Source organism: Neophocaena asiaeorientalis, unplaced genomic scaffold (genome assembly GCF_003031525.2).
Source record: "Neophocaena asiaeorientalis asiaeorientalis breed wild unplaced genomic scaffold, Neophocaena_asiaeorientalis_V1.1 scaffold296, whole genome shotgun sequence".
Taxonomy (NCBI): domain Eukaryota; kingdom Metazoa; phylum Chordata; class Mammalia; order Artiodactyla; family Phocoenidae; genus Neophocaena; species Neophocaena asiaeorientalis.
The window spans coordinates 2,744,001-2,769,122 of NW_020175084.1; the positions used below are offsets into that span (position 1 = coordinate 2,744,001).

The window sequence follows — 25,122 nt, forward strand, 5'->3', positions numbered from 1 at the left end:
TGAAAATCATTCTGGAAAATAGTTAGAATGGAAACATTTTTTATTAAAATTTATGTAAGTAATTGTCTAAGGATATTATTAATAATTAGTATATTCCTGGCTAAAGTTGGGATAAATGACACCTTCTCCTTTGTTGAAGGGTTTACTTTCATTTCCAGGCTGATGAAAATCACTTTAAATTACCTTTCAAATTTTCTGTTCTTTTCTTTGTTACCATAGCTGCCTCTTCATCTCTCATCCCCTTTTTTCCCCTGTGTTCATCTCTTCTATTTTTTTTCTGGGGGAAGGAAGAGAAAAAGAAAACCTCTACTTTCTAGTTATTATTGATTTGGGACACTGGGCTGAGATGGGGCTTTGGGAGTCCTAGATATTGGTAATTGCCCTTAAAACTCATAATGGGTCTCTGCTTGAATAATACCTGTGCAGGTCACTGGACTGATTCCCAATAAAGGAACAGTATTAGGTGTGCTTGTTGGTGGCTAGACAGTGGTGATAACTTGGCTAGTGTGCGGAGGAAGATAGTGAAGAAGTGAGGCCAATTTCAGCAGTGTGAGTTCTGCCATGAAGAGAACTGAACTCCAGCGTGTAATAGTTTTCTGTAAGAAAAAATTACAGGTGCAGATTCTTCCTTTCACATAGCTATTCACATATAAGAAAGTCCACTGCAGACAAGTGTGGTTTTCTCCCCACTTTTTTATGACAGTATAGTTGTGGCCTTATAACTCTTAAGTGAACATCTTTAGCCAGTGCATATCTTTATCATAGGCTTACACATATAAATAACTGGATGTAAATGAAAATGCCTATTCTCACTACAAGTGCCCAAATTGTCATCCTTAATGGAAGATCTAAGAAGAGATACAAGTCTATCCACTTCAATTACTACTAATAAAAACTGTTCACAAGTTCATATTTCAAAAACTAGGCTCCATTCTCCAATATCTCATATTTTAAGCCAGAATACATACATATATAAATAAAGTCAGTGATAAGTAATATATATATTTATATTTACACATGCATTTACTAGCTAGTGTTTGACCTTGATCAAACTACTTTTCTGTGCCTCAGTTTCTTTATCTGGAAATGGATATAGTAATAGAGGTGAGGACTAAATAATAATGTGGTAAGGATTAAATTAAGTGATACATTAAAAAAGTCTGAAACATTGTCTGGGATACAGAAAGCTAGATACAGATAAAGCTATAAATACTCTAATGGATACTGTGATGCTCTGTCTAGATCCCAGAGGCCGGTATGTTGGCTGATGGCTCATAGAGGCCCTCATGGAAACTGTTCTCCATTGCAACCTGGAACTGCTTCACATGAGTTTACTTGTCTCATCTCCCCCCAGTCAATGACTAGACTAGCTGATGCCAGGAAACAAAGGCTTGGTCCCTCAGGTTAGAGCAACTCTAGGAAGCATCCAAGCTCCAGAGCTCCCCATAGCATCAGCTGAGACATTAACTGCAATAGTGTTTTGGGCAAGCTTCTCCTTCTGCCTGATCCTGCTTTCCTCAATACCTTAGAGATGAAGTATCTTCAGACAGCACTCCCCAGTAAATGTTCTAACATAACTCTCCATCAGAGTGTGTTTCCCTGGACTCCAATCTAAGATTATAGATAGATATAGATAAAAAGTCATTTTTCCATTATCCTGAAATTGTTAAGATCTGAATCTGAAGAGAGAAGTTACTCACACTCTAAGTTTAAAAAAAAAAAAAAATGAAGGTTGTGCCTGGCCACTTCCCTATAGGGCTTATGGAGAAAACACATTTCAGAGAAGGAACCCAAATGCCATCCCTCTGCCCCTGACTATTACAAGAGGAAGACTAGAAAAGGGGAAGTGCCACTTGGTTATAACAGTTTTCAAGATGAACACTATTTTTTGAGGAGAAAGAAGAAAATTCTCTGAACCATCAGAACAAGTCAGGGGAGCACAAGAGAGCTGCTCATCAATCTTGAAGCTAGAACTGTCACCTAGCACTTCTCCAAGTTGCAGACTCACATGATGTGTGAAACCACTGAACTGCTGGGTGTGAAGCTCATGCTTCATGGAGAAGGGGGCAAGATGGCAGGGTTGAGGGGGGCAGTGACAGTGAAATAGCCTGTATATCCCCTACTTGGCAGACCAGAGTCCATGAGTTTCCAGGTAGATGAATAAGCACAAAGCAAGCAGCTGGCCTTTGAGCCATTTTGTTGGTAGCCCATCTACCAGGACCATGCCCAAGGTAGAGACTCCTATCACATGACATGCATTTCCAATTCTAGGGACATCATAAAATCTGCAAAGGCACCTCATGAGAGAGTCAGCATTTGAAGAGGTGTGTAATAACCAGTCAGTGTTAAGGTGCTATACCCCACCAGTAACTTCTCTGCAGGAAGATCTCTACCTCCTTCCATTTCTCTTGGTATCATTACCAGAGAGAAAGGCAGAGGAGTAAGAAAGAGGATGTGAGGAGTTTCCCTCCACTTGAACCACTAGAGCAGCAGAAAGGTCTTTGCTGTACCATGAGGCGGAAAGATCCTACACAGGAGGGAATAAGCCTTCAACATAGCCAAGTCGGGAGTAGTTACTGCCAACAATAAACCCATTTCATATGGTTGACTTTCCTCCACCAACCTGGTAAATATATACACTTCAGTAAGTACTCGGCACCTTGCATTATATTGCACTAGGTGTTACGGATATAGTAATGAGAAGATAGATGTGGTTCCTAACTATATGAAGTACATACTTCCTCATCTCTTTTTACCTGTCTCTGTCTCTGAATCACTACTTCTCTCTCTGGCAAGCTATTCTTCTAAGAAAGCTAAGACATCAGCATTCCATTAATTACTGTATTTTATTTTAACATCACAAGGGAAACATGCACAGAAAACATTTTGAGAAGGAAAGAAACTGACTGCATTTTCCCTCTTCGAGGACTATGCATTAAAGGTCTGCCAACATTTCCCCCTCAACCACATTTCCCCAAAGCTTAGTACTTGGCCATAAAAGCTCACTCCAGTCTAAAATTTGGCATGTCTGTAGCAAATTCTGCAAATTTGCCAATTTGGATCACATCTCCTTTTTGAATAACAAGCAGATAAATAGGAAAAAATTGGAGTGAAATGTTACAAATCATGACATTATTCAGAGAGACAATTCCTTTCATGGGATAGTACTCTATAAGAAATTAACCCTAAATTATGGTAATTTATTTCAGATAGATTTTTACAAAAGCCTAAAATCTGCAGAGAAATGTTATACAAAAACAAATGTAATTAAGTACTGTAATACAAAGACCTGAAACCCTCAATTCTATTGGAAAATCTTGAGTTTTCTTTCAAATTTACACATGATTATAACTTAATTTCATAGGACATTTCAGACCAAAGCAAAATCAAAAATGGAACAAAACAAAGTAGCATACATGGAAAAATAATAAAGATATACAGGTGCTAAAGATATCTACATATAATGTGTATATAAATATACATTATATATTTTGTTATATATATATATATATATACACACACACAAGTCTACACACTCATACACAAATGTGTGTGTATGTATATACTGCTAGGATATTTGGCAAAGAGCTTTCTGGAGGTATTTGCCATTTTTGCTAGAAATCATTATAGGCACATATGATTAAATAATTTAATCCTATTCATCGTTTTTCATTGATTATACCTTGGGTAGTTGGGCTTGAGGTATTTGTCCATAAAGACAGAATCGTGTTGGATATGTAAGTATCATTTTCAGGATGGGATTTTAGAAGTCGTGATCGACAAAATTCCACAGAGAAAGTCAGTGTAGAATAAGTATGTGTTACAAGGATCTGCAGACAGGCAGTCCTGCAGAAGGTTCTATACAAGGCATTGACCACATTTCTCCAATCTTTCCTGTTTCCTGCATTTTCTGACAAGTGAAAACACTCTTGGATTTTCCAGATTCTCTATGTCAAACTATCACACAATTGGAATAATTAGAAAATATTATCTTGTCATTCTCATTTGCAAAGATAAATCAAGTGTCATGCTATCCCTAAGTAATCTTTTTTTTTAACATCTTTATAGGAGTATAGCTGCTTTACGATGTTGTGTTTCTCCTATATAACAAAGTTTCTCCTATATAACAAAGCTATATGTATACATATATCCACATACCCCCTTCCTTTTGCATCTCCCTCCCACCCTGCCTATCTCACCCCTTCTAGGTGGTCACAAAGCACTGAGCTGATCCCCCTGTGAGATGGAACTGCTTCCCACTAGCTATCTATTTTACATCTGGTAGTGTATATAGGTCAGCACTACTCTCTCACTTCGTCCCAGCTTCCCCTTCCACTTCCTGATGTCCTCAAGTGCATTCTCTACATCTGTGTCTTTATTCCTGTCCTGCCCCTATGTTCATCAGAACCATTTTTTTTTTTAAGATTCCATATATATGTGTTAGCATACGGTATTTGTTTTTCTCTTTCTGACTTACTTCACTCTGTATGACAGACTCTAGGTCCATCCACCTCACTACGAACACCTCAAATTCGTTTCTTTTTCTTGCTGAGTAATATTTCATTGTATATATATGCCACATCTCCTTTATCCATTCATCTGTCGATGGTCACGAGGGCTGCTTCCATGTCCTGGCTATTGCAAATAGTGCTGCAATGAACATTGTGGGACATGACTCTTTTTGAATTATGGTTTTCTCAGAGTATGAGCTCAGTAGTGGGATTGTTGGGTCATATGATAGTTCTATTTTTAGTTTTTTAAGGAACCTCCATAATGTTTTCCATAGTGGCTGTATCAATTTACATTCCCACCAACAGTGCAGGAGGGTTCCCTTTTCTCCACACCCTCTCCAGCATTTATTGTTTGTAGATTTTTTGATGATGGCCATTCTGACTGGTGTGAGGTGATACCTCATTGTAGTTTTGATTTGCATTTCTCTAATGATTAGTGATGCTGAGCATCCTTTCATGATTTTGGTTCTTTTCCCCTTTTTGGATTTGGTTTTTTTTTTTTTTTTTTTTTGATATTGAGTTTCATGTTCTACTTGTATATTTTTAGATTAATCGTTTGTCAGCTGCTTTGTTTGCAAATATTTTCTCCCATTCTCAGGGTTGTCTTTTTGTCTTGTTTATGGTTTCCTTTGCTATGCAAAAGATTTTAAGTTTCATTGGGCCCAATTTGTTTATTTTTGTTTGTATTTCCATTTCTCTAGGAGATGGGTCAAAAAGGATCTTGCTGGGATTGATGTCATAGAGTGTTTTGCCAATGTTTTCCTCTAAGAGTTTTACAGTGTCTGGTCTTACATTTAGGTCTTAAATCCATTTTGAGTTTATTTTTGTGTATGGAGTTAGGGAGTGTTCTAATTTCATTCTTTTACATGTAGCTGTCCAGTTTTCCCAGCACCACTTATTGAAGAAGCTGTCTTTTCTCCATTGTATATTCTTGCCTCCTTTATCAAAGATGAGGTGACCATATGTGCATGGGTTTATCTCTGGGCTTTCTATCCTGTTCCATTGATCTATTTCTATTTTTGTGACAGTACCATACTGTCTTGATTACTGTAGCTTTGTAGTATAGTCTGAAGTCAGGGAGCCTGCTTCCCCACCAAGCTCTGTTTTTCTTTCTCAAGATTGCTTTGGCTATTCGGGGTCTTTTGTGTTTCCATACAAATTGTGAAATTTTTTGTTCTAGTTCTGTGAAAAATGACATTGGTAGTTTGATAAGGTTTGTGTTGAATCTGTAGATTGCTTTAGGTAGTATAGTCACTTTCACAATGTTGATTTCTCCAATCCAAGACCATGGTATATCTCTCCATCTGTTTGTATCATCTTTAATTTCTTTCATCAGTGTCTTATAGTTTTCTGCATACAGGTCTTTTGTCTCCTTAAGTAGGTTTATTCCTAGATATTTTATTCTTTTCGTTGCAATGGTAAAAGGGAGTGTTTCCTTAACATGTCTTTCTGATTCTCCATTGTTAGTGTATAGGAATGCAAGAGATTTTTGTGCATTAATTTTGTATCCTGCTACTTTACCAAATTCATTGATTAGCTCTAGTAGTTTTCTAGTAGCAACTTTAGGATTCTCTATGTATAGTATCATGTCATCTGCAAACAGTGAAAGTTTTATGTCTTGTTTTCCCTTTTGGACCCTTTATTTCTTTTTCTTCTATGATTGCTGTGGCTAAAACTTCAAAAACTATGTTGAATAATAGCTGTGAGAGTGCATAACCTTGTCTTTTTTCTGATCTTAGAGGAAATAGTTTCAGTTTTTCACCACTGAGAATGATGTTGGCTGTGGGTTTGTCATATATGTCCTTTATTATGTTGAGGTAGGTTCCCTCTATTCCTACTTTCTGGAAGGTTTTTATCATAAATGGGTGTTGAATTTTGTCAAAAGATTTCTCTGCATCTATTGAGATGATCATATGGTTTTTCTCCTTCAATTTGTTAATATGGTTTATCACATTGATATATTTGCATATATTGAAGAATCCTTGCATTCCTGGAATAAACCCCACTTGATCATGGTGTATGATCCTTTTAATGTGCTGTTAGATTCTGTTTGCTAGTATGTTGTTGAGGATTTTGGCATCTATATTCATCAAAGATATTGCCCTGTAGTTTTCTTTTTTTGTGACATCTTTTCTGGTTTTAGTATCAGGGTGATGGTGGCCTTGTAGAATGAGTTTTGGAGTGTTCCTCCCTCTGCTATATTTTGGATGAGTTTGAGAATGATAGGTGTTAGCTCTTCCCTAAATGTTTGATAGAATTCGCCTATGAAGCCATCTGGTCCTGGGCTTTTGTTTGTTGGAAGATTTTTAATCACAGTTTCAATTTCAGTGCTTATGATTGATTGTTTATATTTTCTCTTTCTTCCTGGTTCTGTCTTGGAAGGTTGTACTTTTCTAAGGATTTGTCCATTCTTCCACGTTGTCCATTTTATTGGCATAGAGTTGCTTGTAGTAATCTCTCATGATCTTTTGTATTTCTGCAGTGTCAGTTGTTACTTCTCCACTTTCATTTCTAATTCTGTTGATTAGAGTCTTCTCCCTTTTTTTCTTGATGAGTCTGGCTAATGGTTAATCAATTTTGTTTATCTTCTCAAAGAACCAGCTTTTAGTTTTATTGATCTTTGTTATTGTTTCCTTCATTTCCTTTTCATTTATTTCCGATCTGATCTTTATGATTCCTTTCCTTTTGCTAACTTTGGATTTTTTTGCTCTTCTTTCTCTAATTGCTTTAGGTGTAAGGTTAGGTTGTTTATTTGAGATGTTTCTTGTTTCTTAAGGTGGGATTGTATTACTGTAAACTCCCCTCTTAGAACTGCTTTTGCTCCATCTCATAGGTTTTCGGTCGTTGTGTTTTCATTGTCATTTTTTTCTAGGCGTTTTTTGATTTCCTCTTTGATTTCTTCAGTGATCTCTTGGTTATATAGTAGTGTATTGTTTAGCCTCCATGTGTTTGTATTTTTTACAGTTTTTTTCCTATAATTGATATCTAGTCTCATCGCGTTGTGGTCGGAAAAGATACTTGATACAATTTCAATTTTCTTAAATTTACCAAGGCTTGATTTGTGGCCCACAATATGATCTATCCTGGAGAATGTTCCATGAGCACTTGAGAAGAAAGCATATTCTGCTGTTTTTGAATGGAATGCCCTATAAATATCAATTAAGTCCATCTTGTCTAATGTATCATTTAAAGCTTGTGTTTCCTTATTTATTTTCATCTTGGATGATCTGTCCATTGGTGAAAGTGGGGTGTTAAAATTCCCTACTATGTATGTGTTATTGTCAATTTCCCCTCTTATGGCTGTTAGTATTTGCCTTATGTATTGAGGTGCTCCTATGTTGAGTGCATAAATATTTACAATTGTTATATCTTCTTCTTAGATCGATCCCTTGATCATTATGTAGTGTCCTTCTCCGTGTCTTGTAATAGTCTTTATTTTAAAGTCTATTTTGTCTGATATGAGAATTGCTCCACCAGCTTTCTTTTGATTTCCATTTGCATGGAATCTGTTTTTTGGTCCCCTAACTTTCAGTCTGTATGTGTCCCCAGGTCTGAAGCTGGTCCTTGTTGACAGCATATATATGGGTCTTGTTTTTGTATTCATTCAGCCAGGCTATGTCTTTTGGTTGGAGCATTTAATCCATTTACATTTAAGTTAATTATCAATATGTATGTTCCTATTCCCATTTTCCAATTGTTTTGGGTTTGTTTTTGTAGGTCTTCTCCTTCTCTTGTGTTTCCTGCCTAGAGAAGTTCCTTTAGCATTTGCTGCAAAGCTGGTTTGGTGGTGCTGAATTCTCTTAGCTTTTGCTTGTCTGTAAGGTTTCTAATTACTCCATTGAATCTGAATGAGATCCTTGCTGGGTAGAGTAATCTTGGTTGTAGGTTTTTGCCTTTCATCACTTAAATATGTCCTGCCACTCCCTTCTGTCTTGCAGAGTTTCTGCTGAACGATCAGCTGTTAACCTTATGGGGATTCCCTTGTATGTTATTTGTTGCTTTTCCCTTGCTGCTTTTAATATTTTTTCTTGTATTTAATTTTTCATAGTTTATTTAATAGTTTGCTAGTTTGCTTCTCCTTGGATTTATTCTGTATGGGACTCTCTGCACATCCTGGACTTTGTTGACTATTTCCTTTCCCACGTTAGGGAAGTTTTGAACTATAATCTCTTCAAATATTTTCTCAGACCCTTTCTTTTTCTCTTCTTCTTCTGGGACCCCTATAATTTGAATGTTGGTGCACTTAATGTTCTTCCAGAAGTCTCTGAGACTGTCCTCAATTCTTTTCATTTGTTTTTCTTTATTCTGCTCTGCAGCAGTTATTTCCACTATTTTATCTTCCAGGTCACTTATCCGTTTTTCTGCCTCAATTATTCTGCTATTGATTCCTTCCAGAGAATTTTTAATTTCATTTATTGTGTTGTTCATCATTTTTTGTTTGCTCTTTAGTTCTTCTAGGTCTTTGTTAAATATTTCTTGTATTTTCTCCATTCTGTTTCCAAGACTTTGGATCATCTTTACTATCATTACTCTGAATTATTTTTCAGGTAGACTGCCTATTTCCTCTTCATGTGTTTGGTCTGGTGGGTTTTTACCTCGCTCCTTCATCTGCTGCATATTTCTCTGTCTTCTCATTTTGTTTAACTTACTGTGTTTGGGGTCTCCTTTTCGTAGGCTGCAGGTTTGTAGTCCCCGTTGTTTGGTGTCTGCCCCCAGTGGGTGAGGGTGTTTCAGTGGCTTTTGTAGGCTTCCTGGTGGAGAGGACTGGTGCCTGTGTTCTGGTGGGTGGGGCTGGATCTTGTTTTTATGGTGGGCAGGGCTGCATCGTGTGGTGTGTGTGGGGTGTCTGTGAACTTATTATGATTTTAGGCAGCCTCTCTGCTAATGGGTGGGGTTGTGTTCCTGTCTTGCTAGTCGTTTGGCATGGGGCATCCAGCACTGGAGCTTGCTGGCCATTGGGTGAAGCTGGGTCTTAGCGTTGAGATGGTGATCTCTGTGAGAGGTCTTGCTGATTGATATTACATAGGGCCGGGATGTCTCTGGTGGTCCAATGTCCTGAACTTGGCTCTCCCACTTCAGAGGCTAAGGTCTGACACCAGGCCAGAGCACCAAGACACTGTCAGCCACATGGCTGGTGCTTCTGGAAGGATAAGTGTTTCTTTCTAGTTCTGCTGCACAACACGGGTTCACCCATGTATACAGGTGAAGCAGGGCCAGGAATGAAAAGTCCTATTTTCCTTTGTTCTTAGTTTAGCTTCACTTGCTCACAGGGTGCCACATGCAGATGCCTTGCCCCAGCCTTTCCAACCAGAGTTTCTGGTGCAAAAAGCCCTAAGTAATCTTGATTTTGCAAAAATTGGTTAAAATCATGTGATACCAATCCTCACATCCTCATACAAATACAGAAACATTTGCCTGGAAATTCCATCCTAATGTTAGGGACACACCAAAAACCCCGATGACCAAGATTCATGGCTCAAACACTGGATTCTCAATGCAGCCATTGTGTTTTTCCAATTCTCTCTTTAAAGAAGCATTTGGCACAGTTCTCTTGTCACTCCATAAGATGATTCAGAATTATAAAACCTAATTTAGAAGCTACTACATATTGTATTAATGGTTCAGAAAGCATCTTTTCAAATGAGCTATGGGCATAGTATTGATATGTTTATTTCCATAATTATTGCAGCCAACCTGAACTTCCTTGAAAAAAAAGAAATTTTTTTTTGGAATGACAATCTTCAGATTCTACTGCATACAGTCGTAAACCCCTTAAGCTTTGCTCATTAAAAGCCATTATATCATATGCATTGCACTCGAAACACATACCCAAGAACTGCAACCTTGGAGGGGAAGTTTTGTGATTTCATGGGCTTGAAAACACAGCTCTTCTGAGAACAGTCTTGACAATATCTACCTACAGTATATCAGAACATCTTCCCCAAAAAGTGAAATCTCTACACATTTAGTAGACTTGCATGGGAAAGTGGACCTTTAGTGTTATTGAAGATACAGAATCAAAGCTGTCAGTTTAATACCATGCTCATTTCAAAGCCCACAGGCCTAATGTCTGAGAATAAACAGTAAAAGAAATTTCCTCTACTGATACTTCAAAGACTTTGAAACATCTGGAATTTGGTTCCATATAGGGTATTCCACCAAGAAGTAAGTATAAAAAGATTTTAATAGAGCAAACAGGATTCAGGTTTCCTACAATATGTTCTCCCTGGGGGGAAACAACACGATGCATCCGACTAAGCTTTCTGCACTTCAGCTGCATTAATTAACATTTAGTCATGGATTCCATTGTGAGCCAGATGAACCCAGAGCTACAGCTGTTTTCATTGAGGGGAAAAAAATATGCTTTCACATTTTAGATTCTTAGCGTTTATAAATCTGGGGAAAATGTTTTATTGACTGCCTTTGTACTGGCATTATTGATATGCATTACATATTAGTCACCCAAATAAATTCACACTCACCCTAGGCTGTGATTAAGTCAATGTTAATATCACATTAACTGGGTCAGTCAGAGCCAAAGCTATGAAAACCAGGTTCCCAACTCCCTTTTTCTTACACCAAGTATTAAAGAAGGGCTAATGAACTGATCAAAGAAGTAGATCACAGCCTTGAAAAGAGTGTTGCTGGGTGAGACAAAGACTTAAGTGGAGATCAGGTATTCTGAGAGGGGTGGATGCAGATGACTAAAAAAAATGAACAGATGTTGAAGAAATGTAACTGCAGGATCTGATGACTTGGCAGAGACAGTCTCAATGCTATCAGCCAAACATGTGGAAGTGGTTGGTTGTGAATGAAGATGAGGTACAGAACTGCAATCCTTGGCCAGTTATTTAAGGAGGGTTTTTGTTTTGTTTTGTTTTTATAACAAAGGCTCCTTAAAGATGCAGTTTTGGGGCTTCCCTGGTGGCGCAGTGGTTGAGAGTCCGCCTGCTGATGCAGGGGACACGGGTTCGTGCCCCGGTCCGGGAAGATCCCACATGCCGCGGAGCGGCTGGGCCCGTGAGCCATGGCCGCTGAGCCTGCGTGTCCGGACCCTGTGCTCCACGACGGGAGAGGCCACGGCAGTGAGGGGCCCGCGTATCGCAAAAAAAAAAAAAAAAAAAAAAAAAAAACCTTGTTAAAAAAAAAAAAAAAAGATGCAGCTTTGTAAGAAAATATGACAGTGAATCAGCTGGACAAGGCATTCTACCTGGAACACCTAGTCAAATTTCATGCCACAAGAGCATTGTAAAATTACCTTTGTCTCCAATAGTCCCTAACAAGTGCTGTGTCACTTCTGGTCAGCTCTGGAGTCTCATGGACAAATGGAAGTCCAATAGTCATGTGGACACATGTATGTGTGTACATGTGTTCATTTGTACCAGTGTACAAACCTGGAATCATTATCTGTGTAAATACTAACCAATGTTGACCCTTGCCTCGTCAAATTAATGTTCTTAGCCATGACTCAAGAAAAATAGAGGCTGTCTGACCTGTCTTCACCTTTACCAACATGGAATGGCAATAGTTGAATCAAACCAGAAAAATATCTTACCTGGAACTACTTCAAAAAGGAATTTCCCTGGGCTCTCTTCATTGCAGGGATGTTCAAGGACTTTATTTCCAGGCAGAAAAATAGTACCCTGTGAACACAAATGTCCCAAACATCATTATCAGATGGCAAATATTGAATATCATCATCATCAGTGAATATTCAAGGTGCATCTGTAACCCAGGATACAGTAATATGCATCAGACTCATTTATATTCCCATCTAGTCCAAAATCATGTAACAGCATCATATTCATTCAACATTTAACAAATATTTGTTGAGCACCTAATATATACAAAACACTGTGTTAGATGCTGAGTTCATTTTAAGCACCAATTTATTAAATGTATTCTGTGTGCTGAAAATTTTTACTGAGCATTCAACCAACATAATATTAATTGTTAGAATAATCTTATAAGGTAGGTATTATTTTCCCCCATTTTAGAGCTGTGTAAACCAAGGCAGAGACATTCAATAAGTTAGCCAATGCTGCCATAGCCTTCTCTTGATTATCCCCTCTCTTTTTTGTTGGATTTTCTTCTCTTTACTGCATCATTTTCATCAGCACAGAGACATATTTAAAAGTCGATCCTATTTAAAAAGTTACTTTGACTCCACCTCCCACTCCAGTTTTCATTTCATTTTTTTTCCTTCCCTAGCAAAGAGTTGTCTACACTGAATCTATTTCCATTATTTGACATTATTTACATTATTTGAGCTTGACGTTTCCATTTGGATATCTCAAAAGCATCTTAAACTAAACTTAGTCAAATTAAAATGCAATTAATTCAGGTCTTATTTATGTATTCCCTAACTCAGCACCATCTTGCAATCAGTTGCAAAAGCCAGAAACGTAGCAGTCATTATCTTTATTCTACTGTAACTTTACCACCACCAAGCCCTAGTCCAAGAGACTGTTGTCTCCTTATCTGGAATGTTTCAAATACCCATTCATTAAATTCCCTTCAATACTGGAACATCTTTTAATCCATTCTTTTTCCTTAAGGTGGTCAGAGTGATCTTTAGAAACAGAAATTTGATCTTGCAACTTTCCTGCTTGAAAATCTCCAATGGCTTTCCTTTGTCTTAGAATAAGACAGGCGGAGGTCTGGCTCCGCCTATACCTCTAAACTAATTTTTCCACTCTTACACTTTCAATGCTTCCTATGATCTAGTCAATTGCCCTTCTATAAATGGCATCATGCTCTCATTTACCTTAGAACTACATTCTTTCTCTGGTTGTTTTATACCAATTTTTCAGATTGACTACATCTAAAATATACTTGCATAGCTTCCTGAATTTTCCTTAGACTGATTTACTAGTGTATGCAATTATGTTATTTGTAAGATTATTTAATTAATGTTTATCTCTATCATTAAACTATAAAAGAGCAAATATAATGTGTGGTTTTTTTTTGTTGTTGTTGTTTTCTTTTTTTTTGCGGTACGCGGGCCTCTCATTGTTGTGACCTCTCCCGTTGCAGAGCACAGGCTCCGGACGCGCAGGCTCAGCGGCCATGGCTCACGGGCCCAGCCGCTCCGCAGCATGCGGGATCTTCCCGGACCGGGGCACGAACCCATGTCCCCTGCATTGGCAGGTGGACTCTCAACCACTGCGCCACCAGGGAAGCCCATAATGCGTGTTTTTTACCCTAAGCTACTGCCAAAGCCTAGCACTTCACTTGGCATAAGGTTAATGTTTAAAAAAGGTATTGCTGAGTGAATGCGTACTGTTAGTACAGTAAACCCAGTATTCAAAACCAAGCACGCTGGATTCAAAAGTCTATACTCTTATCCACTATATTATATTGTCCATTTTCCCAGCTTTAAGCAATATTTAGCTCAAATAATATTTTACACAACTTTCATTCTGCCTGGTTTGGCAGAGAATATTATTGTCATTATATTTGTCCCTCCTTCTGGGCTTAGAGTGATAAAGCATAGCACTCCCTAACTAAAACCTAAGGAATTAGAGGTTAGAAGGGTACCTCCCCATCTGTCTGCACCTTACAAGGTGAGGTGTTGGAGGTACTGCCTTTGTTTTCCTCCTCTAGGAAGTAAAATTTCCTACTTCTCATCATATCTAGTGTCTTCTTGCCTATGGATTCCATTCTACTTACTGGTATTTTTTAAATAATTTAAAAGATTATTAAGACTTTGAAAATATTCATTATAATTAAGACCATTTATAGAGAGGTTTATATAGAGTAATAAAATCAGTTGTTTCAATTACTAGTTTACTTTACTTCCTGAAGTGCTTTTGTGAAATAATTAAATGTGTGATTTAGCTCAGTTTTAGAACATACCATCTAACCTTCTAGATAGACACAACATTCATTTCTGCATGCATGTATGTTTGTATGTATACACGTATGACATATTTAATTCTGTCTTCAGGCTCTATTTAGGATCTTAAACTGTACATATGTCCTATAAGTTGAATTCAAGCCACTCTTCTACATAAACTATTCCCCTCTATGAAATCCCAATCAACTTCACTTGATAATTAAAAGGCAGAGTAATGCTATCCTTTGTTGTCTTTTTTGTAGATGAGAAATAGCTACTTCTGGCTGAAATTATCATTTTCATTTTCAAATTTGACATTATATTTATATTTTGACAGTTTTCCAAACAAATTGTGTTGTAAAAATAATAGTTTACTTATCAGGAGGCAATATTTAGGGCAGGGTATACTGCAATTGCCAAATCTTTTCTGTGGTTAGTTCATTAAGTCATTCAGTAAGTAAAATAAAGTGATTTAATTGAAACAACTAACTTGATCACCTTGTATAGAAACAAAGCAGTTAATATCTATAACTAAAAGAAGGGTGTTAATTGTGATAGTTATCTTCTAATTATTATGCAGTGTATATATTGTCAGAAAATGCACATAAACAAACAAAAATCTATAATTTACCCACCACCATAGGATAACCAATATTAACACCATATGTACCTATCCATATTGGTATGTATTTATGTATATGTGTATATTAACATATACAGTAATTTTTACAAAAATAGTAGTCAAAATATTTATTATCTGCTTCAAAACTTAAGTCATATATTGTTATTATGTCAGTTTAATAATCTACATCATTTTAAAAAGCTGAATAGCATAGTACATTACTTCCTCGAATATGCATACTATCACATCCTTTATTATTGTAAAGTGTTTATGATTTTTTGTAACTGTTATTACATATAACATTTCCATGAACATCCGTGAAGTTAAACCTTTGAGCTTCTCCTTAACTTATTCTTTAGGACAAATACCTACAAGAGAAATTAGTAGTCAAAAAGTATGCACTCTTTGTGTGGGTTTGGTTAATTCTTCCAGAGTTGCCCTAAACTAACTAACCAAACAAACAACTAATAAACAAATACAATTCAAGTACCTCATCTGATTAAAACATAATGTATTGAGACACTACCATATGTCAGATAATATTTCTAGAACTATCTCAGGTGATGTGAGGTATTTGAAAGAAATAAACTCTACTCTCAATAGAAGAATAACAGTATATAACTATTGAACAAGTGAGTGTCAAAGTAGGTTGAAAAAAAATATATATATATATAAAATAAAAGTTTAAGAAGAGAGTGCCATAAAGGCAGTCTGATTAGTTCGAAAGATAATATGAAGAAAATGGTTTTTAAAGGAGTTTAAGGTTTTAAGATTTAGCGAGCTAGGGGTAATCTTCCCAAATGGAGGACGTAGTATCAGCAAAACAGTAATTAGAACCATATGTGCAGAGCACGTTAGACTAAGGAGAAGATTCATGTGGAGGAACAGTTAGGAAGTAAGGCTTCTTGGTGATGTTGAGGACATGCTGTGGGAAGTCGAACACTAGGCAGAGGACGTTGCACTTGATGTCCATGACAGCTGAGAACCAGAGTAGGTTCTTGAGCAAAGCAGGAGATTTAAAAATACCACCTCTTAGAAGTTTGTTACCACAAGGCAATTAATTTGACATAAGAGAGCAAAGTCAAGACATAAAGTTGTCAGCAGTAGAAATGGCATAAATTTGCATTAGAGATGAATTATTAGAGATCTATTTTGAGGAAATATGAAAGAAACTGGTCATATCTTTAACTCAGGGAATGAAGAAGGAAAAGTCAAGATGACTTCAGTTTTTCTCTTCTGTATATCTGAAAGAAAGTTGATGCCTCTTGTTAGAAATGGGAAATTAGGAAGATTCAAGCTCCATGAGGCCCATGCTCTTGAGCCCAAACTCAATTCTTTAATTTTTTGTTAGTAGCTATGCTGGGTATTCCTTATTTGCCCTCCAGATCTTCTATCAACCCATCACTCTATTCTGTACCCTAGGAGACTAATCTCTACAAATTGCATAAACCAGGCTCTCTTGACCTCTGGCTTCAGGTTGGTTTCGAGGCCACAGCAGGAAGTCAGAAAGCCACCAGAGTCAAGCCAAGATAACTCTCCCTCCATGCTAGGCAGCAATTTGACCCTAGTTGCATTGACTATCTTAGTCCACAACTCCTAGACCTTCAGGCTTCTGCAGGTGCCAGTAGACCAGAATGGTAATGGGTTCCTCCCTCTTTTTAGCCCCAGAGCTTTTTCACTATCCTTTCGGTTTCCAGTAACCTTTCCAACAAATTGTAAATAATTTCTTTACCACACACTCTTCAATTACACATTTTGAGGGAGAGCCATCAATTTCTTGCTGGGGATCTTTAGTGACAAAATATCCAGGGTGCAAATATTCTTGAGTTTTTTAAGAAAGGGCACATTAACCCATGATGTTCAATATACCTCACTGCAGATTTTGGATGATCAGAGAGAAGAGGCTCAAGTACAAGAAAGGGGATGTACTCTTTTTGACAGTTCACTACATATGGCAATAATTATATGGCAATAGTTAATCAGCATATTCAGAATGGAATTACACTTATTTTTCTTCCCTATAGGGAATATCCCTTTTATAAAGCATCTTTAAAACTTCAAAATGGAATAATATGCTAAATTCTTTTTTTTATAGTTGACAACTAAGAGTTGGCAAAAGAAACATAATTCAGAACCATACTAGTATTTTGCTTTCAGCTAAAATTGCTATTAGAAAAGCAGCTCATCTCTAGTTAATATCAGATCATTGAGCCAAAACCACAAGATATTGGGGTAAGACTAGATGCTGTTGAAAGTAAGCATGGTGATATTATTCTCTGGGATTTGGATTGGAAAAATGTATGCATATGCAGTAGCTTTGTTAGTTTCATAAGCACAATAATGAGATTTTTTTCCAGCATGAACAATGATCATGAGCATCACAAGGAACAAGGCAAAGTCTCAGCTTGACAATATATGTGTATTTTTAATGTGACTAGACAGAGGTTTGAAAATGATATCAAGGTGAAATAAATATTACTCAACAATGTTTAGTAGAGTAAAATAGATTAGGTTTTAATATCGTAGATCGGTGTGATTTTCTTCTTTGTATCAAGTAACTTCATTAATTCATTCAACAAATAGTTATTAAATAACACCTAGCATGTGCCAGGCCCTGTCTTAGGCACAGAGAATGTAATGGTTAGAAATTCCAATAATGTCCTTGTACTCCTGGATCTGAGAATCACTCAGGGTAGGCAGAAAATTGGAAAAAAAAAAACCCCAAAACCCAACCTATTACAGATAAGCCCCTGTTATGAAAAGGAAACAGGTTACTGTATGCTTTTAAAGGACATAAAATTGTATCCACAAGTGGTCCAGCCATATACCAATCTACCAGTGACAATGAAGTCAGTGGTTAAGTAAATTTATTCTGGAGTCAAACTGCCTAGGTTCAGATACCCACTCTCCCACCGATTAACCAAGTGACTTCAGGCAAGATATTTATCCTTTCTATTCTTCATGTTCATCCTTAAAATGGGATAAAAATAGAACCTACTTTATAACTGTGAACTAATATATGTGTAGTTTGTAGAAAAATGCTGGGTACATGGTATTTTTAGTTGCTTTTTAATATTTTAAAAAGTCTTTCTTATATCCCAGAAGTCTGCAAGATATTTTGGGTACATATTTTGCTAATCCCCAAATAATAGGATGATTCTAGTAAAAGTTCAAAATACATCTGCTAATATTATCATCTAGTTGGGTGAACAGGGAAGTAAACTAATTAGAAAATTTGAAGTCAGTCTATCATGTCCGTAAGACTAGATTAAAACAAATAAACCTCTAATTAACAATCATAATAACAAACAGCAAAGCAAAATGATATTGATGATGATTGCTAACATTTCTTGACCATATATTACTTTGCTAAGCAAATGCTAAGCAAATTAATTTGCCTCATGACTCTGTGTCATGACTCTTATTTTATACATGAGGGAAATAAAGCTCAGGAAGCACCTAGCAAAGAGACTGGCACAGTAGATTCCAGATACTTATTTGTATTAATTATTAACCCAATTCATGTTCTTATTTCTAACCAATTACTGTTACTTAAAGCAGTTTGAAGAATGTTTATAAATAGTTATCGAGTTTCTTCTTAGCCCCCGAAATAGTTATACTGATTTCTGGGGTGCTTCTAAGGAATTACGAGAAGGGGAGACTTGCAAATTGGTTCAAATTTAGGATCTACCAAAATAATTCTGCAGTGCAAACTGCTTGGGGAACACTGACCTAAGCAGTGTTAATGTTTCCAAGCTATTATTTAAATTAACAATGATAAACATAATAGCATAACTGTTTTATAAGTACTGAATAAATAGAAATAAATTCTCTATAGAGATGTCTCATCTTGATGCTTTATATTCTAAACTTCAAATTAAGAACTTGAGAAGCATTGTCATCTATCTCACAACCTTTCTTAAGGTGCCCCATGCCATTTTTGAAACATTGTAATTGGAAGAAAAAATATCCAACTGTTGACACAAACTCTGTCTCCCAACAATTTCTACCCCAAATTCTTCCCTTCAGAGTGAAATCTCCCTTTTCCATCTTCAATCATTACAGCTAACCATCTGCTGAGACTTACTGTGTGCCAGCACTCTGATGTACATTTTAATCTTCTAGAATACCATGTGTGGAGGTACAATTACCACTGTCCACTTTACAGAAGGAAGGTTGAAGCATAAATAAGTTGAGTAGCATGCAGCTGGTGAAGTATAGAGATGCAATTTGACCTTCTGTAAATCCAAGCTCCACTTCCTTAGCTAGTATTTTTTATATGATAGAAAGCTGCAGTGTGATTTATTCATTCATTCACTTACCTGTTTATTCATCAAACATATATTTAGTATGTACTATGTGTTGAGAATGCCAAAATGCTTAGAAAAAATGGAATGTTAGTATAGATTATCTTTGAATAGCCAGGTCATAAATAATTTTTATTTTGCTAAGTTTTTCTTATTTTTAAAAAACGTTAAAATAATGAGCACGTATTACTGTGTACTAAGGAAAAATATACAAACTTTTTTTTTTTTTTTGTGGTACGCGGGCCTCTCACTGTTGTGGCCTCTCCTGTTGCGGAGCACAGGCTCCGGACGCGCAGGCTCAGTAGCCATGGCTCATGGGCCCAGCCGCTCTGTGGCATGTGGGATCTTCCCAGACCAGGGCACGAACCCGAATCCATGTCTCCTGCATCGGCAGGCGGACTCTCAACCACTGTGCCACCAGGGAAGCCCCAAACATATTTTTAACACAAAGAAAAATGACAGTAGAAAGCAGGGTTGAATAAGCATTTTGGAGTCTCAAAGTTATACTGCCTTGCGGTAAGGACTGTGGAAGATAGTTCTAGAACATATCTAAATATAGTACAATACTCTGAATATTGGCCACTAGAAGATATCAGGTCCTAATCCCTGGAACCTGGGAATGTTATTCTATTGCGAAAACGGTCTCTGCAGATATGATTAAGTTAAGGATCCTAACAGAGAATTATCCTGAATCATCTGTGTGGACCTTAAATACAATGCCAAGTGCCTTTACAAGAGCTCGACACAGGGAGATCTGTTGCACACACAGAGGAGAGGGTGATGAGAAAAGGGAGGCAAAGACTGGAATGACACAGTCGCAAACCAAGAAATGCTGTCACCAGAAGCTGGAAAGTTCCATCCTAGAGACTCTGAAGGGAGTTTGGCCCTGCCTACACCTTGAGTTTGGACTTTCTGGACTCCCGAACTGTGAGAGAATAAATTTCTGTTGTTTTAAGCCAACAAGTTTGTGGTAATTTGTTACAGTAGCCAAAGGAAACAAATACATATAAAGGCTTTGAAACAAGCTTTCTAATGATCCCTAGGGAGGAGTTTATAAACAGCTGACATTTTGAAAGGAGTCCACTGCTAATTCTCAAGTGCTGGTAAGTGGTGCCTAAATTTTAACTAGCCAGTGATTTGAGGGGAGAATCCACAGTGTGCAAGACATTCAAATAGGTGTTAGCTAAAGAAAATCCCTCCTCATCCAACCCTCTGCTCTCAATAGGAGGAATTGATTAAACCAGTGTCACTTCATGTCCTGGGATTCCAGGACGGAATATCTGTGGCAAGGTTAAGTAAGAGTCCTTATTCAGAAATGACTGAGTTCAACAGCTAACCCCTCTCAACCGGTTACTAGGACCTTGACCTTTTATTTCATGTCCAACAGTATATGCTATTTTACCACATTTATTATTATTTCTCAATTAGAAAAATAAATGTCAGCTGCTCAGGGGGTGATAAATGCCAAAAGTTTGAAGCAAAGTCTATGGGAGGAGAAGAGAAAAGAAAAAAACATGTTTTTGAGTTTATGTCTCATTATGAAAGAGGTATAAAAAGCAAAAACAGTGATAGCTATATAATGTTTATTATGGGAAAATCTGGAACCCTAAAGAGAAAGGTCCAATAAGCCATTATCAATGGACCAGAAAGTTGTTAATAATTAAAACTCTCATTTAATCCTTTATCTTAATCAACTAATAAACCCTTTGTGTGTTTAAAAATTAAAGCGGAAAAGACCTAGGTTTAACCTTGGAAGAAACGGTATAATAGCTAAATTTATAATACCAAAATAATCTGGGATGCTGAATTAAGTGATCATGCTAATTTTTTAACAACCAAGTAAAATTATTTTATAGTTGGTTTAATAACTTCCCATATATTTGAATCTTAAAACTGAGAAGTACAACTAAAAGGAAAAAAGTCATTAACAGGAAAAAGACAAAGTAGGACTTAATCACACAGTTGCTTTTTACATTTTGAACTTTAAAATGAAAAATCTCCTTTGGCTTATTTGACACCTATTTTTATTGGCATGCTTCTACTTCTTTGACCTACAATTAATTATGTTCTATGTAATCCTTAAAATACAGTGCTGAAATTGTAAATACAGTGTGATATTTATTTTTGTAAAGATAATATGCTTTTGCAAAATTACAAAAGTTTGACAACATAGTCTGTTGCTAAGGAAAACATTACTCTCATCCACTGGTGGTAGGAGGGCAAAATGGTAAAATTTATACAGAGGGCACACTGGTACAATTTATCACACCCACACACATAAGAAATGGCTTATTTGCAAGGTCACTTGCTTTACAAACAGCATTGTTTGTAATAACAGGATTTGAAACAACTCAAGTGTCCATCAATGAAAAATTGGTTAAATAAATGATGATATATCTGGGTAATGGAATATTATGCAGCCACAAAAAATAAAATAAGCTATATCTATTAAAGAATATATATGAGAATATATATATTAATAGTTCTCTATGGGATATATTATAAAAAGAAAGAAGGATGGCTCAATTTAAAAATAAGCATTCAGTATGCTTTATTTTAAATAATAAAGAAATAATAACAAGAACATATATATGTATTTGGCTTTATTCACATAAAAAATCATGGGAAGAATATACATGACACTAATCAAAGTAGTTATCTGTATATATGCACCCCAGTGTTCACAGCATCATTATTTACAATAGCCAAGATATGGAAGCAACCTAAGTGCCCATCAACAGATGAATGGATAAAAAAGATGTTGCCTATATACACAGACACACAGACACACACAAACAGTGGAGTACTACCAGCCATAGAAAAGAATGAAATTTTGACATTTGCAACAACATGGATGGACCTGGAGGGCAATGCTTAGTGAAATAAGTGAGACAGAGAAAGACAAATACTGCATGTTATCACTTATATGTGGAATCCAAGAAATAAAACACATGAATGAATATAACAAAACAGAAGCAGGCTCATAGATACAGAGAACAAATTAGTGGCTATCAGTGGGGAGAGGGCAGGGGAGAGAAGCAACACAGGGGTAGAGGACTAAGTGGTACGAACTACTATGTATAAAATAAATAAGCTATGAAGATATATTGTACAGCACAGGAAATATAGCCAATATTTATAATAACTTTAAATGGCGTATAATCTATAAAAATATTGAATCACCACGCTATACACCTGAAACTAATATAATATTGTAAATCAACTATATTTCAGTTACAAAAAGTAGTTATCTATAGGGAGAGTGTGTGTGTGGAGTGGAGAATAAGGGTGGATGGGAAGTAAGACTTTCAATGTAAACATTTAATACAGTTTTGATTTTGAAAGCAAATGAATGTTTTATCTACTCAAAAATTAAATTTAAAATGAAAATAATATGCAAAGATAAAGTTTCACCAAAATACTAACACTATATACAGTTAAAACTTTAAATATTCTTTATACTGTTTTTTCCTAGAATTTCTACATTGCAAGTATATTACTTTTATGATATAAAAATAAACCATTTTATGTTTGAGTTTGAGTTAATTCACTCAAAGTGTTAAAGATATATCTGGTGGGCTCTACACATGTTATTCTAGATGTGCTAAGACAACCTGGAACTAAGAACATGCAGGGAGTATGAGCATAGGCACAATTTTAAAACATTTTTGTTTCATATCCAAATTTCTTTGATAATGTGCATGTGAATATTTTTAATTTAATTTTGTCCTTCCTTGGCAAACAAGTACTCTTCTTGCTTAGCAAAATAATCTCAAGGGAAAATATTAGTGACTAAACTTTTGGATTTAATAGTCTAATATTTTTAATCTCAGAAGTTCTATTGATTTCATAGTTGTTCTCACACAATATCATACAATGTGTTTTTCTGGCTCTCGCCCCAAGCTACTCAAATGTCATTGATTTCTTTCTCTATCTTAAAAATTTTGACTTGGCTTTATGATTAAGAAGCAAAGTGCTTCAATTCTAAGTATTCATTTTCACCATGCCTCTGTCAGATCGACTAGAGACAAAGTAGTAATCCAATTAAAATCTAATTTACTTTGCAATAGTTAAAATTAATATAACAGCCTTTATACTTCTAAAATACATTAAGTAGAAATTGTTGTTGTTTTTTTGATAGCTATTTTAACATGCATTGATTTCCTACACAAAGAAAGAACTGTAACAAAACACAAGTATGCAGCAAGCCAGATAGCTTGACAATGATACAATCATAATGCAACATGAATTGTTGTTGCATTTCCTCTCTAGGTCAGATGATGTTTTGCATGCTGAAGATACAGCAGCATTGAAAGTAGACAATGTCCCTCTTCTCATGAAGCTTAGATTTTAATGAAGGAAGAAACACATATGTTCACCCATACATAAATACATTTTAAATAACAAGGGAATTATTAAATGATGTAAAGTATTGTGTAGTTAATTAAAATAGGGTGTTACCTGTGAAAGTGCCTGGGTGGCTACTTTGGAATGACTGTTCAGAGAAGACCTCTTTGAGCAGGTGACATTTTAGCTGAGATCTAAATGCTAAGATCATTTGCCTTCCTACAATATTAAATTCTGTAATATTAATAGAGGTTTTACAAGGTTAAGACTTCCAATTCAAAAGATGCAGACCTATTAGAGAATGGACTTGAGGATACGCAGAGGGGGAAGGGTAAGCTGGGACAAAATGAGAGAGTGGCATGGACATATATACACTACCAAATGTAAAATAGATAGCTAGTGGGAAGCAGCCGCATAGCACAGGGAGATCAGCTCGGTGCTTTGTGACCACCTAGAGGGTGGGATAAGGAGGGTGGGAGGGAGAGAGACGCAAGAGGGAAGAGATATGGGAACATATGTATATGTATAACTGATTCACTTTGTTATAAAGCAGAAACTAACACACCATTGTAAAGCAATTATACCCTAATAAAGATGTTTAAAAAAAAAAGACTTCCAATTCATAAGCATGTTATATCTCACCTTTAATATAGGTTTTTTTCATGTCTTTCCACAAATGATTATCATCTGTATATTTTTGTGTCTGTATGTATATATATAAATCTGAATTTGTATATATACTGTTGTATATTATATACCGTATAATATTTATATTAGCATATATTTTGATCTACCTTGTATATTTTGATGCTCTTCAAATGGCACCTAAAATATGTTTTTGAACTGTTTACTGCTAGTTTATGAAAATGTATATTGATTTTGTATACATCAACCTTGGTAAACTATCTGTGAGATATTTGGGAGTTTCAAGACATGGATATTGTCTGTAACTAATGGCATCTGTGTATCTTCTTCTCCAATCCTTAAACATTTTCTTTTATCCTACTGTGTGCTGACAAGGACCGACTAATAAACTGGTTAATTGATGTGATAATAGCAAATATTCTTAACTTAGTTCTGGTGTTAAAGGGAATGCTTTCAATGTGTCATCATTAGCTATGATGACAGCTAGAGATTTTTAATAAGCTATTCTTCATCACTTTTCAGGGGCTTCTCTTTTATTCCTAATTTGCTAAAAAATGTTTTGTTTTTTTAAATCACGAATGGATGTTAAATTTTATTAAACCCTTTTTTGTATTTATAGAAATAATCATGATTTCTCCCCTGTAACCTATTAGAATATTAATAATTAGTTTTTAAATCTTAAGTGCAAGAGAGCCGGTACTATAGTTACACAACCATTCCATTTCCTTCCTGAGCACACTGTAAGATTTCATTTCCCAGTCACTCCTGTGTTTTAGGTGACTAAGTTCTGACCAATAGGCAAAAGTGATGTACTTCCAAACTTGGCTATAAAACATCCTGTGTGATCTTCCT

At 36.1% G+C, this 25,122-nt stretch overlaps 1 protein-coding gene across 3 annotated transcripts in view; it reads right to left on the bottom strand.

Moving 5' to 3' along the window:
* ARHGAP24 (Rho GTPase activating protein 24) overlaps positions 1-25,122 on the bottom strand; it is a 488,283-nt gene that overhangs the window by 248,004 nt on the left and 215,157 nt on the right. For all 3 annotated transcript variants that reach the window (XM_024764196.1, XM_024764194.1, XM_024764195.1), the window contains one exon: positions 12,067-12,154. In XM_024764196.1, the coding sequence (XP_024619964.1) occupies positions 12,067-12,154 (88 nt within the window). The remainder of the gene's footprint in view (positions 1-12,066; positions 12,155-25,122) is intronic.